The 19,070-nt window shown below is 38.3% G+C and overlaps 1 protein-coding gene across 2 annotated transcripts in view; it reads right to left on the bottom strand.

Moving 5' to 3' along the window:
• The window catches only part of Pcca (propionyl-CoA carboxylase subunit alpha), a 329,396-nt gene that overhangs the window by 99,351 nt on the left and 210,975 nt on the right, over nt 1–19,070 (bottom strand). For both annotated transcript variants that reach the window (XM_021182607.2, XM_029468862.1), the window contains one exon: nt 450–548. In XM_021182607.2, coding sequence (XP_021038266.1) covers nt 450–548 — 99 coding nt within the window. The remainder of the gene's footprint in view (nt 1–449; nt 549–19,070) is intronic.

Genomic DNA, 19,070 nt, shown 5'->3' with positions numbered 1-19,070 from the left:
GGGAAGGGAAGGGAAGGGAAGGGAAGGGAAGGGAAGGGAAGGGAAAAAGTCAACCTTGATGGCCGTGTTTTTTCTGACTGAAGACTATATCATTTCATCTGCATGAAAGATGATAATCTATGCAAACCATGCTTTATAATTAAAAGCCTATAATGACAAAGATGACTTCTCATCTAGTAATCATTTAAATGCCTGTGGGATTATTTATTTTCAGCAAAATATAATGCAATAGCTTTGTGAGGGTCTCTGAAAAACAGAAAACCCATTCTCTGAAATTAAAACATAGCTCCAAATTCCCTAGTATAACAAGAAAAAAATCTTCACAACTACAGAAAGAGCACAATGAATATTAAAATACAGCTTTTCCTTATTATGTCAGTATTAGCCACATGGAAAAGGATAAAGATTTTAAACTTGAAACTTTCTAAGTAAATCCTGTGAAGCTTTACCTGCACAGTCCTCTGCGTGCCATCAACATTGACAGACAATAAGGGTGACGCCAGGTTCCACGTACTGGTCACATTTAGTTTCGAGCCATCAACTTCCACCTGTTGTGACACAAAATAAGACTGTTACCACGAAGACAGACAGGAAACTGATCTCAAGTTCACTGCTGCATGCAAAGCAGCAGCCATTTTAACAGATGGCTTCCAAACAACCTGTCATGTTTACTGCTGCAGCCATGAAAGACAGGGTCCAACAATGGAGTCTTCCCAGCCATCTCTGGGGAGAGGTGAAGGACCTGTGAACAGCTGCCTCTGGGTACTGAGGCTTCAAGTGATTTCCAGAAAGTAACAAACAGCCTTCTAACTGGAAACCTAGCTGGACATGCCACATTTACTGCAATTAGACACGTAATGCATGTAAATCCCAGCGACACTTTGCAGCCCACGCAACAGGGCGTGCATAGAATGTCCTCTCCAAGGACCAAGGAAGAACTTTCTCGGTGCTAATTTTAATGATGGACTAAGCATTGTTATCTTAATTAAACACACGCTTTAATTAGGCAATACTCTCTGGTACTGAATAGCCAATCTATCCAAACTTTGAAAAGTTCTACCAGACAGTCACCAATCATAAATAATTTTTACTAAATTATCATCAAAAACAAAAAGGACATAATTATTCAAATCAGAGAGACAATTAGAGGGAAATTTTTAATTTCTAAGTAAGTAACATAAAAGTAGTTAAAAGGAAATGAAATCAAGGTTAATTGAAAACACTCACCAAAGGTTGTTTCCTAACTCTTTGGTATAAGAGACAGGCTGGAAATATTATTATTTTAGGTCTATACACACTCACATAAATTGCAAAGTAAGCCTAAAGCAGAAGCAATATGTGTGGAGGCTAACAATCCCTATTGTCAACTCTCTCCAAAGTGCACACACACTCTGTAAAATTAGATGACAGAGTCCTACTGCCTTTCTGTTGAGCACCTGGGGACAGATAAGAAGACAACAGTGTACAAAGACTTTGTTAAAACATTTCTGTCACATATTGGCTACCCTAAAAGGATTCGATCTTGGGGACACAGCCAAAGAAAGTTGAAGGCTTCATGACATTGCTAACTAAAAATGTGACTCCAGTGAATCATGATAGGAATCTAGAACTTCCAGCATGTCTTAGTAGAAGATAAGCCAGGTCTAAGTCAGGCTGAGGGCCACAGGGCACAGGAGACTCCATGGCTGCGACTGCACAACAGGCACTATGGGCACTAGAAGTCTTTTCAGTGCAGTCATAGCATCAGAAAAGCCCAAATGAGACCAGGAATTGTTATTCAACAGCTAATGGTCCAAAGCCAAGCAGCATAGACTTGAAAGGCTCTCTACCCCATATCTTAATATGGCTCTAACGACTGTTCCAATGCCCTTAACACATGCATCTAAGCTCTATTTTGATGGAGTCTAGGGGCAGAGAAAGAAGCTTGAAACACCAATGTCTTTGTACAGAACAAAATCATAATCCAGTTTACACAGAAGTTTGCCTTCTTTCCTCTCTACCAACGGGAGGGAGGACTTATGAGAAAGACTCACATGACTGAGAAACAAAGGGACAACATTTCCTTATACACTAGATAAGAAATCAACAAAAATTTGTGATCTTGCTACCTCTAAATTAAGGATGATATCACTGCATCAGTAATAAATGAAGTATATCTGCAAATATTAAATAAGGGAATATGCCAGAACCCACCACATGCCTTTCTAGGTCCCTATCAGTAATCAAATTTCTCCAAGACCCACATCATGAACAACAGATACAATAATTTTATTGATACTGTCATCATATGTGTGAGACCTAGTTGTATTAAAAAGCCAGCAGGGAGCAAAAGTATCACAGTTTGCTTCAGTGGGAAGTCAGGGCAGAGTGGGCAGAGATACTCCAGCTATGTCTCATATGCCATTCACACCAGTCCTCCCGAATCACAGAAGATGCAGATGAAGTATGACAGGAGGTTTCCTCATTTACCACACTGAGAAACTTACTGAACTGACCACCACTTTATCTCTTCAGTGACAACAACCAATGTGAAGAGGGCCCACCGCAAAGGAAACCAAGGTCAGATGTGGTCAGATAGAGAGCATAAGGGACTAACTAGCTTGTGGAAAAGTGCAGCCTCTGTTTCTAGCCAGCCCTCCTGATTACAGCATGGACAGTAATCAGAAAGCAGCCAATACTGCATCTTGAGATACAGCTGAGGAAAATTTTATAAGAGAAAAAGGTAAATAGATTGGAAGCATAAAACACTAAAACACAAGAACAACTACTCAAAGAAACACAGGAAGAGTTTAGACAAATAACTCCAAAAACTCAAAGCAACCATAGGAAACATGACCCTCAAAAAAAAGCAAAACAGCTCAAAGAAGAAAAACAAAGGTTCAAAGAAAAGATTATACAATAACAGAAGGAAATGAAAAGCAAGCTGGTAGAACTCAAAAAGAAAAAAAAAAAACACTAAGAGAAAAATAACACTATAGAGATAAAAGCTACATGAAGAAGCAACCAAAAATAGAATGTAACTAAAAAGAAATGCCAGGACATAGAGCCACTAATATAAAAGCAATAATGAGGAAAATAGGCATGGAGAGGGCAGAAAGGCAACACAAAAGATACATTAATGGTCTTCTTCAAAAAGGCCTATGAAGCAAAAAAGAAAAATATAAAACTAAAGATACAAAAAAATAGCTTTTCTTTTTTGTTGTTTCTTGTTGGTTTTTGTAATAGGATCTCACTGTGTAGTTGCTTAGGGTTCACTATGTAGACCACATTTATAGATCTGCCTGCTTCTGCCTTCCAAGAGCTGGGATTAGAGACCTGTGCTGCTATGCCAAGGAAAAATAATTTTTCAAAATAAAAGAAATGTTGAATTTGTAGGCATATGATTTTAACAGAATTCTATGCCCAAAGAGATAATTACATGGCTACTTGGGCAAAAAAATAATAATAATAAGACACTACATACAAGGAAGGAAAAAAAAGTCATCCTAACTAAATAAGAGCAACATCAGCACAGAAGAACTCAGAGTAATTTGTTCCAAGCAGATCAAAGGAAACAAGGTAACTAATTTTATACCCAGCCAAGTTTCCTTAAGGTATAACATAAAAATATATTCTCTGCATGAAGGGACTGAGGTGGGAGGAAGTTTCTAAAAATAAGACATCTTTATAGGTACTAATGTAAAACTACTGTCAAAGAAATTCAGAACAATATATTCAGTGTGCTATCCTTTCTTTAAAAAAAATATGTATTTTTTTATTGATGCTGTTTTGTATGTTTTTAAGACGAGGTCTTGAATGCGGCCCAAGCTTGACATAAACAACAAATTCTCCTGTCTCATGTACTAGGAAGACAGTCATGGACCACACAAATAGTTTTAAAATTAAATAACTTGTTGTTTACTCATTTGATTACCATGTTGCTAGGCAAGCGAATTACTATGAAATATAGCCCCAGTCCCCAAAGATATGCAGTGATTTAAAACTTCTCCATATTCTTTGCTTCTCAGCAGGAAGGTACATCTCTCTAAGAAAGTGGCCTTTAAGCTAAGATCAGAAAGATGAGTACGAATTAGGTAAATAGAATTAGGTGCTAGTATTTGGGGTGTACACAAGTATCACAGAAAAAATAACGATTTTTCATAGAAACACAATACTGTAAGATAGTTTAGTGGGTAATGCATTTGTTGCACATGCGTGAGGACCTGATTTCAAATCCCCAGATCCCAAGTAAAGCTGGACACAGTCTTACTTGTAGCTGATTCATTAGAGATTGTTCAGTGACTTCCTCCAATGTCAGAGTCTTGTTTATTTAACTCTGGAACTTGAAGATCAGTGGACAAAGATGGCTTCTTTGTATTAAGATGCAGCAACAATCTCTTATTTCCTGGTCAGTGACTGTGACTGGGGAAATCGGGGAGATCTTTTGCCTAGTGTAAAGGGAAGTGGTGTCTCTGTCTTTGTTAATCATGTGTTATGGAACAAATATCTGAGGTCCGAGGTTGTCACCATAGGGTGGGAGATGAGAGACAAAGAGAATACTCAGAGGCTTACTGGTAAACCAGCCTGCCGTACACGGCAGTGAAAAAAAGGGGACTGTCTCAAACAAGGTGAAACCAACACACATTCTACATGCACACCCTGGCATACACACATTGATATTCACAGATACACACCTGTGGGTGCATATATACACACACACACACCCATATTCACACATACAGATTATATATATATATATATATATATATATATATATATATATATATAACACAACTTTAAAAGTAAACACAGATACACACCTGTGGGTGCATATACACACACACCCATATTCACAATACACATTATATAACATACACATACAACATTTTTTAAAAAGTAAACAAAATAAAAGCCCTGTGGCAAGAAGCAGCCAACATGAGACAAAGGACACAGAGTGACTCTGCCCTTAGCATGGGATACAGTCTCTTGGGTATCGATGATCAAATAATGATGATCACAAGTCAGGACACCGAGCTGGCCATCTGTGGGTAGAGAGAAAATGCAAGCATTGACAGCCACGTGGAGGCACAGGGCCAGAGCACACACTAGCCAATAGGCTTCTCTTGCAAGGAAAGGGTGTACAGAGGGAATGTGAAGGTTGCCCAGAGGAAGAGGAAGCAGTGAAACAAACTGAAGAGGTTCTAAGAAGGGATTTACAAAGATAATAAGAGTTGTTTCTGGAGTACGGACTATGAGAGGTAAACTACCACATGGTTTCACTGCAGGCCAAGAAAGTGCTGGATGGACTATGTAAGAAAGTGCAGTAGGTATACAAGAATCAGGGGATTACTAGCAGGCGTTACAGAGACCAACCAAAAAGGATGGAGCAAGTGAAGCAATGGCAGAACAAAAGCAAAGGAAAGCTTTAGGAATGGAGGACTGGAGAGAACCTCCCACACCTGGGCCAAACTCTCTCCATCAGCTCACCTCCACCACCACCCAAGTCTGGATCTCTACACAACCTCTCTCCTATAGCTCTCTGGTGTCACCAACAGGTTCTTGGATAAGCCAGGAAATGTCTGTATAAACATGAAATGGTCATTTCCAAACTGAGACAAAGGGGACACAGTAATGCTAGCATAAGAATGAACAAAGTGAGGAGAGTGCACACACTGAGAAAGCACCTGACAGCATGCAGTTCTCTGTGTAAGGACATCAGGTGCCTTACTAGTCTGAAACCATCTAGAGATGACATGCTAATTTAAAGTCAAGGGCGTTATAAATTTGGATGAATCAGAGCTTGGCTATGGTGGATGGGGCTGTAAAATGCATCTCTCATGCTTTATTTTCTGAAAACTTTCTCTGAGCATAATCATAGAGAGGTTTATATGAATGTAATGCAAAATAAGGATATTTAAGGCATTTCCAAAACAACCCAAAAGCATGATTTCTTTTCATTTCCAGAAGGTATTTTTCCACATTTAGTAACCTCCCTATAAGTCTGTATTTCACTGAAAACAACCAGCTGAATTGTGGCACAGGCAATGCTGGTGTGAAACATTTCCTGTGAGCCGTTTGGAAAATTCAGTTTTCCTATCCACGTCATCACAAGGGGAAAAACAAACACCCTAAATTTATATGGCATTTGATGAGAATACTTACATTATCACAAAAAGCAGCAATACAAAGTACTTCCTCGGGGTTACCACCTGACACAGTAAAAACACTGTTGCTTCTGATGCAGCTGCACCTGCTAAGCTTTTAAAAAGTGTACTCAACACTAGGAGTGTAAAAATCAAAAACAAAGTATTTTCCAGCCTCACCCCACAAATAATAAAACTCTGGGAAGGTATAGATGGTAAGAAATGCTTCTGGTTCACCCTGTGGCTTTGTTTGTCACATGCAAATCCTACTTTTCTAAATCTCATGTTATTCTATGTTAAGGAAATTAATATTATGCAGAGGTAAATCTGAGCTAAAACTGCAGATGTTCCATCTATTGCTTCTCTTGCTTCTGTTCCTACCAACAAACTGAAGGACAAAATGCACAGGCTGATCAGCTCTGCTGCTTCACAGAAAGTCATAACTAGTTCCTGCCCCTTTAATAGACTGTCATGTGGATTCTTTGCTTTTTCTGTTTTGTTTTGTTTCTTGTTTGTTTTGGTTTTCGTCTGTTCTTTGACAAGGTTTTTCTATGTATAGCCCATGTTGGGTTATATGTACCCAGCTCCTCGGGTGCTGGAATTCCAGGTGTGTGTCCCCTGGCATAGGAACCTTATAAATCATCATGCTACACAGAAAATGAATAAAAGAGATAATTGTTTGCACATTTGACTTTCAGGCTGGAAAGAACCATCAAAGTACTATAACACAATCTTCTCCGGTTTTTACAGATAAGGGAATTAGAGAATCATATACATTAACTCACAGAAGCAATTACCTCTAGGTACACCTGTGAGAATTCATATAAACATATTAAAAGCAAGGACAACAAATGGAATTTAAAGCCTGAGACAAGAGCTGGACAGGTGGTTCAGTGGGTCAATGTTTGTTTTTCTTACAGAGGCCCAAGTTCTGTTCTTAGCATGCTCGTGGGGTGGCTCACCAGAGCCTGTATCTCCAGAAGCCTTCTTCTGGCCTCTCTTGAGTACTCATATGGCACTTGTGCATACACACACATACACACACACACACAAACACACACACAGAGGAAATGTACATATATCCCCATAAGTTAAAACTAAGTCTTTAAAGATTAGGACATGGAACTGCTATGCTATAAATGCTCTTTAAAAAAAAAGATTTATTTATTAGTATAAGTTCACTGTAGCTGTCTTCAAACACACCAGAAGAGGGTATCAGATCTCATTATGGGTGGTTGTGAGCCGCCATGTGGTTGCTGGGATTTGAACTCAGTACCTTTGGAAGAACAGTCGGTGCTCTTACCCACTGAACCATCTCACCAGCTTTTTTATTATTGTTGTGAAAGAAGACTTGTTCTACGGATAGAAATGTTAATTAGTTGTTTTCATTCTTATGTGTTAACTACTGATGACAAAACCTTTTACTGTTTAGTTGTACACCAATGGATTGGCATATCTAGACTCTTCATTCACAAAAACAACTGTGTGCCATGTGATCAGTTAGTTGGGCTATTAGTCCCATCTAGCCTTACTACACTTTACGGAATTATATAAAACATAAGTATTCCTTCAGATTCTGTCAGCAAAACTATGCCTATGATTTAACAGGTTTAATAACTTTGTTATTTGCTTGCTTCAACATTTATTTAAATGGAAAATGAGTTTTGTTCAATAACTAAAGTGGTTCTTAAACTTTCAATATTAATTATAGAATGTTCTATGTCTTTTAGATAGCAAAAACATTTTTTTTAATTCTTTGATCATATTTACTGACTGATGTATGTGTGTGTGTTTTTGTGCACACAGAGTCAGTTCTGGCTTCTCTCTCATGGAGGCCGCTCTCTTGTTTCTGCTGCTGTGCTGAGAACTCCAGGCTAGCCAATCTGAAAGCTTCTGTGAGAGTCTCCTGTCTCCTTCTCCTAATTTGTCAGTGGAGTTCTGGGATGGTGGAACATGCCAATGAACACAGCTTTTTAACATGGATTCCTGGGATTCAATGCACACAGACAGGTCTGTGAGGCAGGCACTTTTGCCTATGTATAGCCATCTAACCAACACACGGTAAGCTTTTTTCAATTCTGCTCTCTCACTTACTAAGACAGCTCTCTAAAATGCTCTAAAATCCTGGGTGGCTTTCCATAAAGGGGTGAGATGCCTATCTTACAAAAACAAGAGGACAAGCTTTTTGAGTGTTTGCTTTTTACACTCGCACCTTGCACACAGTCTGACTTCTCTTCCCCCCAAAATTATATATATATGACAAAAACCATCAAGAGAAATTAGATATGACAGCAAAGCTCCATCAACCTGTCACAAAGGTTATATTAAATATGCATCGTTGTAAATGTAATTAAATATACATCAAATGATGTGAATTGAAAGAGAAAATTTAGGTACTGATATACACACTACCACTAGTTTGATTGTCTAGTTTCTGTTTAATTATCGCCTCATTAATTGATCGGTAACAACTTTAATTTCAGTTTTATGGTTTCAAAAAAACTCTGTTATCTTGCTCATGCTTTAATTATGTTAGTAGTTTCTTTTGGATTGGTGTAATAAGGTCAGGCTCTGAAGACCATACTGTAAATTATATCAGCTTAGTGAATAACTCCAGATAGGCATGTTTTTACACAGGCAACAATGAATGCTTAGGATCAGATGAGTGGGAACCCTGCATCTCTCTGTGCTGTCAGGAAGAGTCCGGTGGCTTGTTTTGAAGGTCTTGTCCTCTGTTCCTTCGTCATTCCTGCCTCCATTTCTTCATGTGTAAAATACAGTCAATCTCCTAGCATAGCATTTACATAGGGCCCAATGAGGGCCGTTGTGGTGGCACTTCTGTCCACCCTTCTCATCTCCCACAGTCCTCATGTGTATTCTTCTCTAATTTCAAACACAACTATTTTTCTTGTAAAAATATTTTTAGTATATTTTTCAGTGATATATAGCTCTTGCCTAGAAGCAACAACAACAAAAGTAATTTTTCTTGGCCCTCTGTTTTCTTTTTCTTTTCTTTTTTTTTTTTTTTTTTTTTTTGCTCCACTTGAAGCAGGGTATCATGTGGCCTCAAACTGACTTAAACTCATCATGTAGAAAGACCAACCTTGAGTTTCTGACCCACCTGACTCCACAGCACAGGACTGCAATTATAGATATGCACCTCCATGCCTGGGTCCTCTTTGTTATGTTTCCATCAGCACTTCCATTGTTTGGGTGATAATTTCATCTGATGCCTTTCAGTATCTCTTCTGTTTTTCACTACTTCCAATGTCACCAGTTCAATACTACCACATAACCCAGAATCATCTATATTTCTATAGGATATTCACAATAAGACTTCTTCCCCTATCTGCCTTCCCACCTACTGCCACCTCAACACAATACTTCCTATTAATCTTGCCTACTTTGTATACTTACCTGTGACAGTTCAGCATTCTAATATTTTCTGCATGCACTCGAAGGGTCTCTCAAAAGTCCACTTAATACTCTGTTTTTAACTCTCTTCTCTAGAAAAACTTTCCAAAATCATTTCTTGAGCTTCTATGGCAGCAAATGACATCATTCTTAATATGCAAACTCAACCAGGTAACACTTGTACATTATGACCCCAACTATATACGTTTGGTAGTTTTATGCTCTTATCTTATAATCAGAGCAAAATTTTCCCAAAAATTAATATCCCCTCATCCTAAATTCTCATCTTTGGACAGAATGCTTTATAAGCATGAGCAATGAAGATTCCATGTTTATCAGATGCGCTGCTCCAAAGGGCTAACTACACAGTGGGTAACTCCGTAGTTATTTGCCTTGTGTCAAATGCATTTCAGAAATGATACTGTTGGGTTTTTTTTTCTTAATCTAATTATTCTTCAGGCTAATCACGAGAAACCATGAATTTGCAAAGTGGACCTTACTAGCTCAAGGGTCCATTGATGTTTGTTACCTTGGTCAGCTATTATGCTTATAAATAGAAAACAGAAAAGTGGTGAAATCACTGCTAATCTTCTAATGAATATTCTAAATAGCTGTTAGCTGGGCCCTTTCTTTAAGATAATTTCATATATTTAACATTTTTAGTATTAGTATGCATAGTTCTGTGTACATTACCCATATTTGACAGTTGTTATTAACCCTCTGGCAATAAAGAACCATGAACCCACTAGTGTTTCAGCTTACGTTGTCCACAATAAGAATTTCCCTTACATAGCAGTAAACAAAACCAAGAAGTTATCATTCATCTAATATTACCATCAAACTCTGTTTAGATTTCTCTAGTTACCCCAGTGATAGCCTTTAGGGTAGGGCTAGGATCTGATTTAAGCTCACGTATCTCTTTTCTCTGTCCAGACCAGCTCCTTAACTTTGCCTTGACTTCTGACACTGAGCTATAGAATACACACTTACATCAACTCAAGTAATGTCCAAAAGATTATTTCTTCCTTGACTAAAAGATGAGATCTTGGACGGTAATTAGCTCACAAGGGAGATCCTTCACAATGGCCTTTAGGGACCCAAGACCTTGCTTGCCTGCTCTGTTGGGCAGTTATGCTCTTGCTCCTTTGCTCAGCCATGGTGAAACAAAGCAAGAAGGTAGTTATCTGCAAGCTGGGGAGTGGCCCTTCACCTAGTACTGGATCTGCCAGAGCATTGGTCCCGAACTTCCAGACTATAGAACTGGAAAAGTTATGTAAGTTGGTATGTACAGCGCCACATACAAGAATACAAGGCACAGCAGAGCAACCTCAATAGCTGCAGCCCAGTAGGTACGCTCAAAGTATCTCCTAGTTTGGGGTCACATTCCTTACAACTGCTTATCTTAGCAAGGTGAACACATAACTTGGGAGCCATACAACCGTCAGTCTGCCCCCACTCCCACTGACGCCGATTACCTTATCTCTGACTAAAACACTTCCTGCCAAGCTAAGTTAAACTCAAAGGAAGTACATCCAAATCTGTTTCTATCCTGCCTATTACACACCATAAGCTCCACTGACTATTTAATGCATCAAGTTTATTCTAGATTTTACCCATCGAAGATTTGCCAAGCCCTTCAGAGAGAAACTGCCTTCCAATACTTGATTCACTGAGACACTCTTTGGTCATTCAATTATGGAATTCACTGCACTTCAATTATAGAAAAAAAATATAGCCATGAATTAGCAAAACAAATTCCAACTATCTTGACACTTAAGGTAAAGTTTTAAAAGGAAGGCTTTACCTGCAGAGAGGAGTGAGATCGGGGACTGTTTGGAGATTTAGGACAATGACAAACCCTGCAACTCAACAAACATTAAAATAAATCAATTTCTAAGGCTGTAGCCTGCTGTAAAAGTCAGGAAAAAGAAAAGGTAGTGAGCAAGGGCAGATAAACAGGAGCAGCACAGGGGATCAGCCTTCTGTTGTCTGGACTTTACATTTCTGGGGTAGAAAGGAAAGAAAATAGGTCATGAGGTCAGGCTAGCTATTTGGACAGTTGCAACAAGTTCCAAAGATTTCTAACCTAAATTATAAATAAGTTATCAAGACAATTTGGCCAAAGGTATAGTTTCCTGAGCCACGTGGCAAGAAGGAATAGCTCAAAGGACAGCCCGCCCTCCCTCTACTTGTTTGATGCCTTCTTGGTTCTTTCCTTCCTGGAACAACTGACTCCTTTCCATCTTACAGAATTCTTTGATCAGCCACAAAGTCATATACTCTAAGTTCTCCTGATTTTCAACAACTTGAAAATCTTCCCAAAGCCCTATTGCCAATCAGCTGTGTCTATACACTTCCACTGACCAGTTGGAGCTGGGGCTTTCCTGTGTCCTATCAGTTTTTGTAGTTTGAAAGTCTTCTTGGCTTCTAGATATTTAGTGAACAGAACTATCACTCCTTCTTCATCTGGCCCTTCAGGCTTTCACTCTACCACCTTCAACCTACCATTCACCATCCTGATTCTCCTCCCACTCTTTCTTACATTCAAGTGAATGGATGTACACAGGCTCCCACTACCAACTATATTCCTGCTAAACTCAGACTCGCCACATCACGACCACATTCATGCCACTTACTGTTTGCTTTTGAGTTTTTGTTGCATCCTCACACCACACCATGAATGTGTCTTTTCTTGCTTTGAAATTCTACAGCATTTTGCATGCCTGTGCACCTCTAATGGTACCTTATGATCTCCACTGTATTAAACTCAAACTTCTGGAAGCTCACAAGGGTAAATTAGACTATTTCTCTTTGATTTCTCTCATGAAGAGCTTAACACAATGCCTTGATCCAGAATCCTAGTAGATTGTTGGTATCCACCATATTAAAGTAAAAACAATCTAATTAGACAGAAAATCTAACTTAAAAATTGAGTGTCTGATATGTGTGTGACCATGTGCATGTATGTCATAGAGCAGATGTCGAGGTCAGAGGACAACTTTGCAAAGTTTGTTTTCTCCTTCCCCCTTTATATGGGAGGTTCTGGGAGCCAAATTTGGGCAGTTAGGCTTGGGAGGCATGTATCTCTCTGCTGACACATCTCACTAGCACAGAAAAATATCACTTCATCCCTGTGATTACAGGCCTATGAAAAAGCTATGAAAGCCATGGCTTAAAGAAAAATTTCATGACGCCAAAGAGACACAAGCATGCTACTTTACTTCCATGGTCTTCAGTGCATATTTTTCAGATCTTAGATTACTAACCATAAAAAAAACACATTTCTGTTTTGAAGATTCCTAACACAGCCTCAGAAAGACAAGGTGCAAATAATACTGTCATTAAAAATCCATAAATGCTCACAATGGCAGTTAACTACATAAAAGATTCTATTAGGCTCTTTCATAACTTAACCCAACAACAGAATCTCCAGACATCTATACCTCATTGCCCACCCAACATGTATACGGCCCAGCAGACTTAACACGGCTCATTTAAAGAAAGACAGGCAATAACAAAGAAGTTCAAAACAAATAAAAATGCTACTTAAAATTCTATCCCATTTCTGGGGTTTCACTTTTATGTCCAGAGAACTAAAATTATCTATTCACATCATTAGATGAATCCTTTAATCTTGATGACTGTGAACAGAGTAAAACTACTCCATTATGTGCAAAACTGTGCTTTCAAACCCCAAAGAGCAGAGAAGAGGTCTGGCATGTTTCCAGGATCCTTGGAAGAGAGTGTGGCTAATATATATTAGTTTTGGTAGCAGTTACCAAGAATAATACACTGGCTGTGGCCAAACTGAAAGCTGGCAAGCAAGGAAAGGGAAGGAATGAGTGGGAAATCATTAGGGATAGTACAAAGAAATAATGCACAAATTAAGTTCACCCTTAAAGATTTCCAGATAAAACTGGGAGTGGTGATGGTGGTGAAATCATTCCTGTGCTTCCTTAGAAAGTTATAAAAAGAAAATCTAAAATATTTAAAGCACTGCCACTCTGAGTGAGCAAGGAATAAATCAAGTCCATCCTCATTATAAGCAAAAATCATGGGAAAGGAAGGCACAGCCCAAAACTATCTTGATTTTTTTTCCATCTCTCATTAGGCAAAAATCAATATTCTGAAGACAGTCTATGTAATTTTACTATTACTTTACTGCAGTAAGTCTCAGGATGCTGCATCAATAGCAGAGTGCAAAGTGATTAGGAATGGCTCATCTACATAACATCAAATGGAAAGATCACGACAGTTTTGCTGAAGTATCTTAATTGAAAACGGGGCATTCTAGTGCCTTTATTCTGAGCTGATGCCTCCAGCAAGCCTCTCTCCCAGGGCACCTCTGCAAGCAGAAGCCTTTGGCCGCAGGAAACAAGAATCAAGTGTGTGTTAATACAAGGAGTCTGAGTAATTTAGGGGGAATCCCAAAGTATAAATACCTACTAGAACAAGCATAAGCTTAGCCTCCCAAAACTAATCTGAGGCATGAGCTTGTTCTCTGGAAAGCGTTTCAACTGTACAAACTACAAGAGCGCTAACATGCAGATTAAAAGATGCCACTTACATAAGTAGACAGTCTTAAAGATCTCTTTAAAGGGCTAAGGGTGCTCTACATACAAACAAGCATGAAGCAAAGAGTGGCATTTCCAACTTAGAGTCATGCCCTTGGATTAATCCAGAGAATTTAGCAAGCTTTATTAGGTCTATTTTCCCAAGAAATTAACTTACTTGTACATGAACAACCAGTCCGTTAAGCTATGTATTTCTCACTTTAACTGGGCAACTTCTGATAATGGAGCCAGGCAGGACCTGGGAAAGATGCAACAAGTGTAGGCACCTTCCAACAGGAGGTGTTAGGGTCACTGTGCAAATGAAGTAAGCAGCTGTGTTGTACTCTAGAAAATTGTATTCACACATACACACACAACAGTGTATCTTAGTAATGTTAATATGCCCATCATCCAAGTTCAAAATGAATCCCTTCCAAGCCAATTTCGTGAGACCTGTGTCACCTACCTGCTCTAAGACTGTTAAATAAGACACACACTTCTCTTGTCACCCATAAATTCAATATGTTTTGAGTTTAGTCTATACTAAGACATGCATCAAACTTTGGCATCAAATAAATTAATCTCATAATCAGCAATAATAGTAATTTTCATCATATTTTACATGGTCCTCTCTGAGCACTAAGAGCAGAAATAGGAGGGGGCAAATAGGCAATGGAGCAGATAGCTATAAAAGGTTACATGAAAACCAGTCCTAACCACATATCCTGCATAGAGTGCTTTCTCCAATTTGTATTTATTGAAAGATGGGGTCATAATAAAGTGTCCCCATTAGTATGGATCACAAAAGTAATTCAAGATGCATGGAAAAACTCTTATTATCATTCAAGTTTGCTAAATCCATTCAACCATTCAGCCCTTTGTTTTCTGAGAAGACTGCCAACAACTATGCCAATTAGTGTCAATTGCCATGTTAGAGTTTGTAACATCTGCACCTGCCTACCAGTTAGGTTAGCCTGCAGAAAGGAGTGAGTGATGCCACCCCAACTGGCTCTGAGATAGCATTTGCAAGACTATAATTTCTTAATTTCTTAATTGTACTGAGTTATTTTTAAAGTAAGTTTTCCAAATTAAGTTTCTATTTCTTCTTTTTCAGGAGATGGACAAATTTAGCATTCATCTGTAAACTATATTTTGTTTTAATCTGGAGTTTTATAACCAAGGAAAATTCAATATACAAGAAATTTAATGAGTTATATATTTACTTCAAATATGTATTTATGAATTGAAAGAAACAATTTCAAGATTATCAAATGTAAATTTATGCATTTAATTTAAACACATGAGGAAAATAAATATCTACCTAATATTTTGAGATTTTTCTCATTTGAGTGCAAGGTTTCTTATTGTTTCTTTAATGATACAGAAATACATAATGTAGCAGAAATCATGAACAACAAAAGGTACCTCTAATACTTACACATTCAAGCATACGCTTCATCTTTACATTTGAAGAATTGCTCACAATTTAAACTCATAAAACACTTTTAAAATACTCAAAACAACTCATCAATCTTTGGTTTATCTTTGGGTCAGATGCTTCACTTTGGTGCACAGTAATTAATGGTAACAATATTTGTTTCAAGCCCACAGTTGGAGTACATTGCCCACAGCTGACTAGTGCTCCTAGACCCAATGAAGTGCTTAATGGCCAAGTGTAACCATGCAACCGTGACAGGAAGTACAAGCTGCATGTCAATACAGACGGAAAGCACGGGAGATGTACACAATGTAGCATGTTCTATCTGGTGTCATTACTTAAATTGCTACTTTTCCTCAACGATCTATTCTGAAGCTCCAGCTAGTAGAATAAATGGTAATTTTACCTGCCAAATTTGGCACAAATGAGGACAAGCAACTTCATTAGCAGAACAATGCTTTCAATATGATTTTTCCCTTTTCCACCCAGTGCCAAATAGTAGAACAATTCAAATCAAGAAATATAAGCAAAATTACCTCCTCTTGTTGAAGTTTGTATATGCTTGAATAAGCAAACGATCTACAGAATGCTAGCAATAATCTCCTCCTTGTAAGTTAGTATATTTTTTTTGTATTGCAGTTTAATTACATGTTAGAATGCTATACTCATCCAAGAATGAAACGGTGAGGTAAAGTTTTCAATGTATTGTGTATAGGAAGTAGTTTGCCTATCAAACATTTAGAACATATGTGGTACGTAAAACTAAAAGATTAGACTTGGATGCAACTTTTAGTTAAAATGTCAATGAATGGACCCAAACCAGTGGTGTGGAATGAGAATGGATAGGCTGTTTCTAGTCTGTGGTAAACAAATACAAGTAGCACCCACTACCACCCACATCACCAACCACAAGCAGCTCTCACACTTCCTTGGTGTTTTCAGTAGCATCCTGAAAACAAAATCACAAATTCCTCCAAGTTTCTTTCAGATCTGATCATAGAGGCACTAAACCCAGCCCTTCTATTACTTATGCTGAACTAGAATAAGGGAATATGCATACCAGCTGTAAGTCACTGCCACTAGATTAAGAATAAACAGAGTAGTTTTTGTCCAACTGAATGAGTTTGATCGTTACTCAACAAGTCTTGCCTACGGACTTTATTTATGACACGAAGTTGTGCTATGCTTATATTCTCCCTCAGACTCCTTAGACATACTCCATATGAGAGCTGTATCACACATATAAACACAACCAACAATTTTTAATCTAAAAACTCGATTGATCAAGTGGAGCAACAGCAATGTAAGCCAGTCTCTGTGAGCAGACATAACAAGTAAGACCCCAAGAACACACAGGGAACAGGCTGTGCTCATAGAACTTTAATATTTAGAAGTGTCTACCTTCTATTAAAGTTTAAACACCATGATTTCTTTTATAACATCCTCCCTTAGGAAGGAAACATTCATTGAATCAAAACAGAAATTTCAATTCTGGTAATATCTAGACTATGAGTGTCCTTTGTTTTTATTTCCAGCTGTTTAAATTGTGTCACTTGTTCAAAGAAATGGCTCTAAAAGAAAGAAAAGGAGCATTAACCAGGCATCTAATACACATCCCACAAATCGACTCCTCAGAGCATCCTACAACAGAGAGATCACGAATCGGGTTTCATAAACGAGAATCATCTAAGGCTCTGCGGCACAGCACAGTTAAAAATTGCTCAAGATTCCAATTGAAGTGGTCACCTTAGGAGGTCAGAGACTCCTGTTGGTGACAAGTGGGGCAGGAGAAAAACATGGTGGGGTGGATATTGCAATGCAAAGAAAGGTCACTCTGAAAGTGGCTGTAGGACAGCCATGAAGAACAGAATATATGAACAAGATACCTGGGAAAGTGGCTGTAGAATCAGCAAAGGTGGGTGGATACTGGAGCAAACTGCCCAAGAGCAGTACTTAGTCTGGCACCATGATAGCATAGGTGCACCTACAATAGGTGAAAATGGAACTGCGGACTTTAACTTAAGTACTGGAAGGGTCCCAGGGCCACAGAGAAGGAAGAGAACAGAAGTCTGTGATGGCTTCACTAGTCTTATTAAACAAAACTTACCCAAATCACGTAGACATGAAAACTATCTCTAGATGTGCCTTTGAGCTATTGTGTTACAGCCTCAACAAGGGTTTCATATGAAAAATGAATTAAAATTATTTTAGAATCCAGACTAGTAATTAACACTGACAAGTCTTGTCAATGTTTGTGTGTTTAACTGTTTATACAAATTATTCACATGTTGTTTGCAAATGGGAAGAGATCTGCTTGCAGAGTATAAAGTTTATTGGATTATGTAAAAAAAAAAAAAAAAAAAAAACCAAACTAGTATGTGGAATTTACACATGTAAGGTGAAACAGGAACAGTGTTAAATTCCTACCACACACACACTCACCACTCTATTAGGGTCTTTACATACCTTACCTCATTTGAGTTTTACAAAAACCCTAGAAGATATTATCTCAATTTTATAGATGAGGAAAACTAGGGCTCTAAAACAATACCTGGCCCCTGTTGGCTTCCACAGCCCACCCATCCTGGCTCAGGCTTTAAATCTAAGTTCATCTCTGTCTCGTGCCCCTTTTTGTCTTGCTGTCTACCATTGCTTCATAATACACTAGTGTGGCTGTAGCTCAGGGGAATTAAATGGCTTCCTCTTACAGTCACATAATTGTGAGAAACAGAGGAAGTTTCACTATCTTCAAAGAGTGTTGTTTTCAAAACAGTATAAACTTGTTTCTCTGCCATCCCTTACCTGGCCCCACGCTGAACTTGGTTAGAAAAAATTAACCTAGCTCCGTTACTAAGTTGGAAAAAAATGGAGGATGGAATATGATGGCCTATATCCTTATATTTGACTTGTAGGATGTCAACAAATCTGCTCTGTTTGCATAATAAAAAATGTGACCACTGTGATGTACTGCATATTAACTTCACCAGCTAGAAATAGTTCCCTAACAAGCTGTCTTGCAAATTGACATAAAAGACAACTCACTAACATTCCGACTCTTGATATTTTGCATTTCTCCCAAGATTTTTAGAGCATTGCCAACAAATAAAGAAAATTATGGAACCATGTACTACTGTTGTAAAGGCAAAAACCACTAAAAGGACACCATACCTGTGATTTTTCAAAGTGAGTACATTTATATAAATGTAATAAAATATTTCTGTGTCACGTCTATCATTCTCCTAACACTAGGAGTTCCACCCAACAGCCACAATTCATAAAACAAGTGATCAAGAATAGAAAGCTCAATGACCAACTTATGGCCTGGCTCCATCCATTATAACCTTAGATGGTGTCATTGCTCAACATACTCTTTTAGTTTAAGCTTTCCTTGACTGTTTTAACTGACAGGTATTTCTGATCATTGAGTCAAAAAAAAAAAAAAAAAAAAAACACTGCCACAGTTATGCAGCATGGCAGCTGGTGGGGAGATAGGAAGGATCAGTTATGGCTGAGATCCAAGGCAGGAACCTCAGGTGGCCTGAG

The sequence above is a fragment of the Mus caroli genome, chromosome 14, assembly GCF_900094665.2.
Source record: "Mus caroli chromosome 14, CAROLI_EIJ_v1.1, whole genome shotgun sequence".
Classification (NCBI taxonomy): domain Eukaryota; kingdom Metazoa; phylum Chordata; class Mammalia; order Rodentia; family Muridae; genus Mus; species Mus caroli.
Note: the sequence above shows the minus strand (reverse complement) of the source record. Positions and strands in the feature narration are given on the sequence as shown.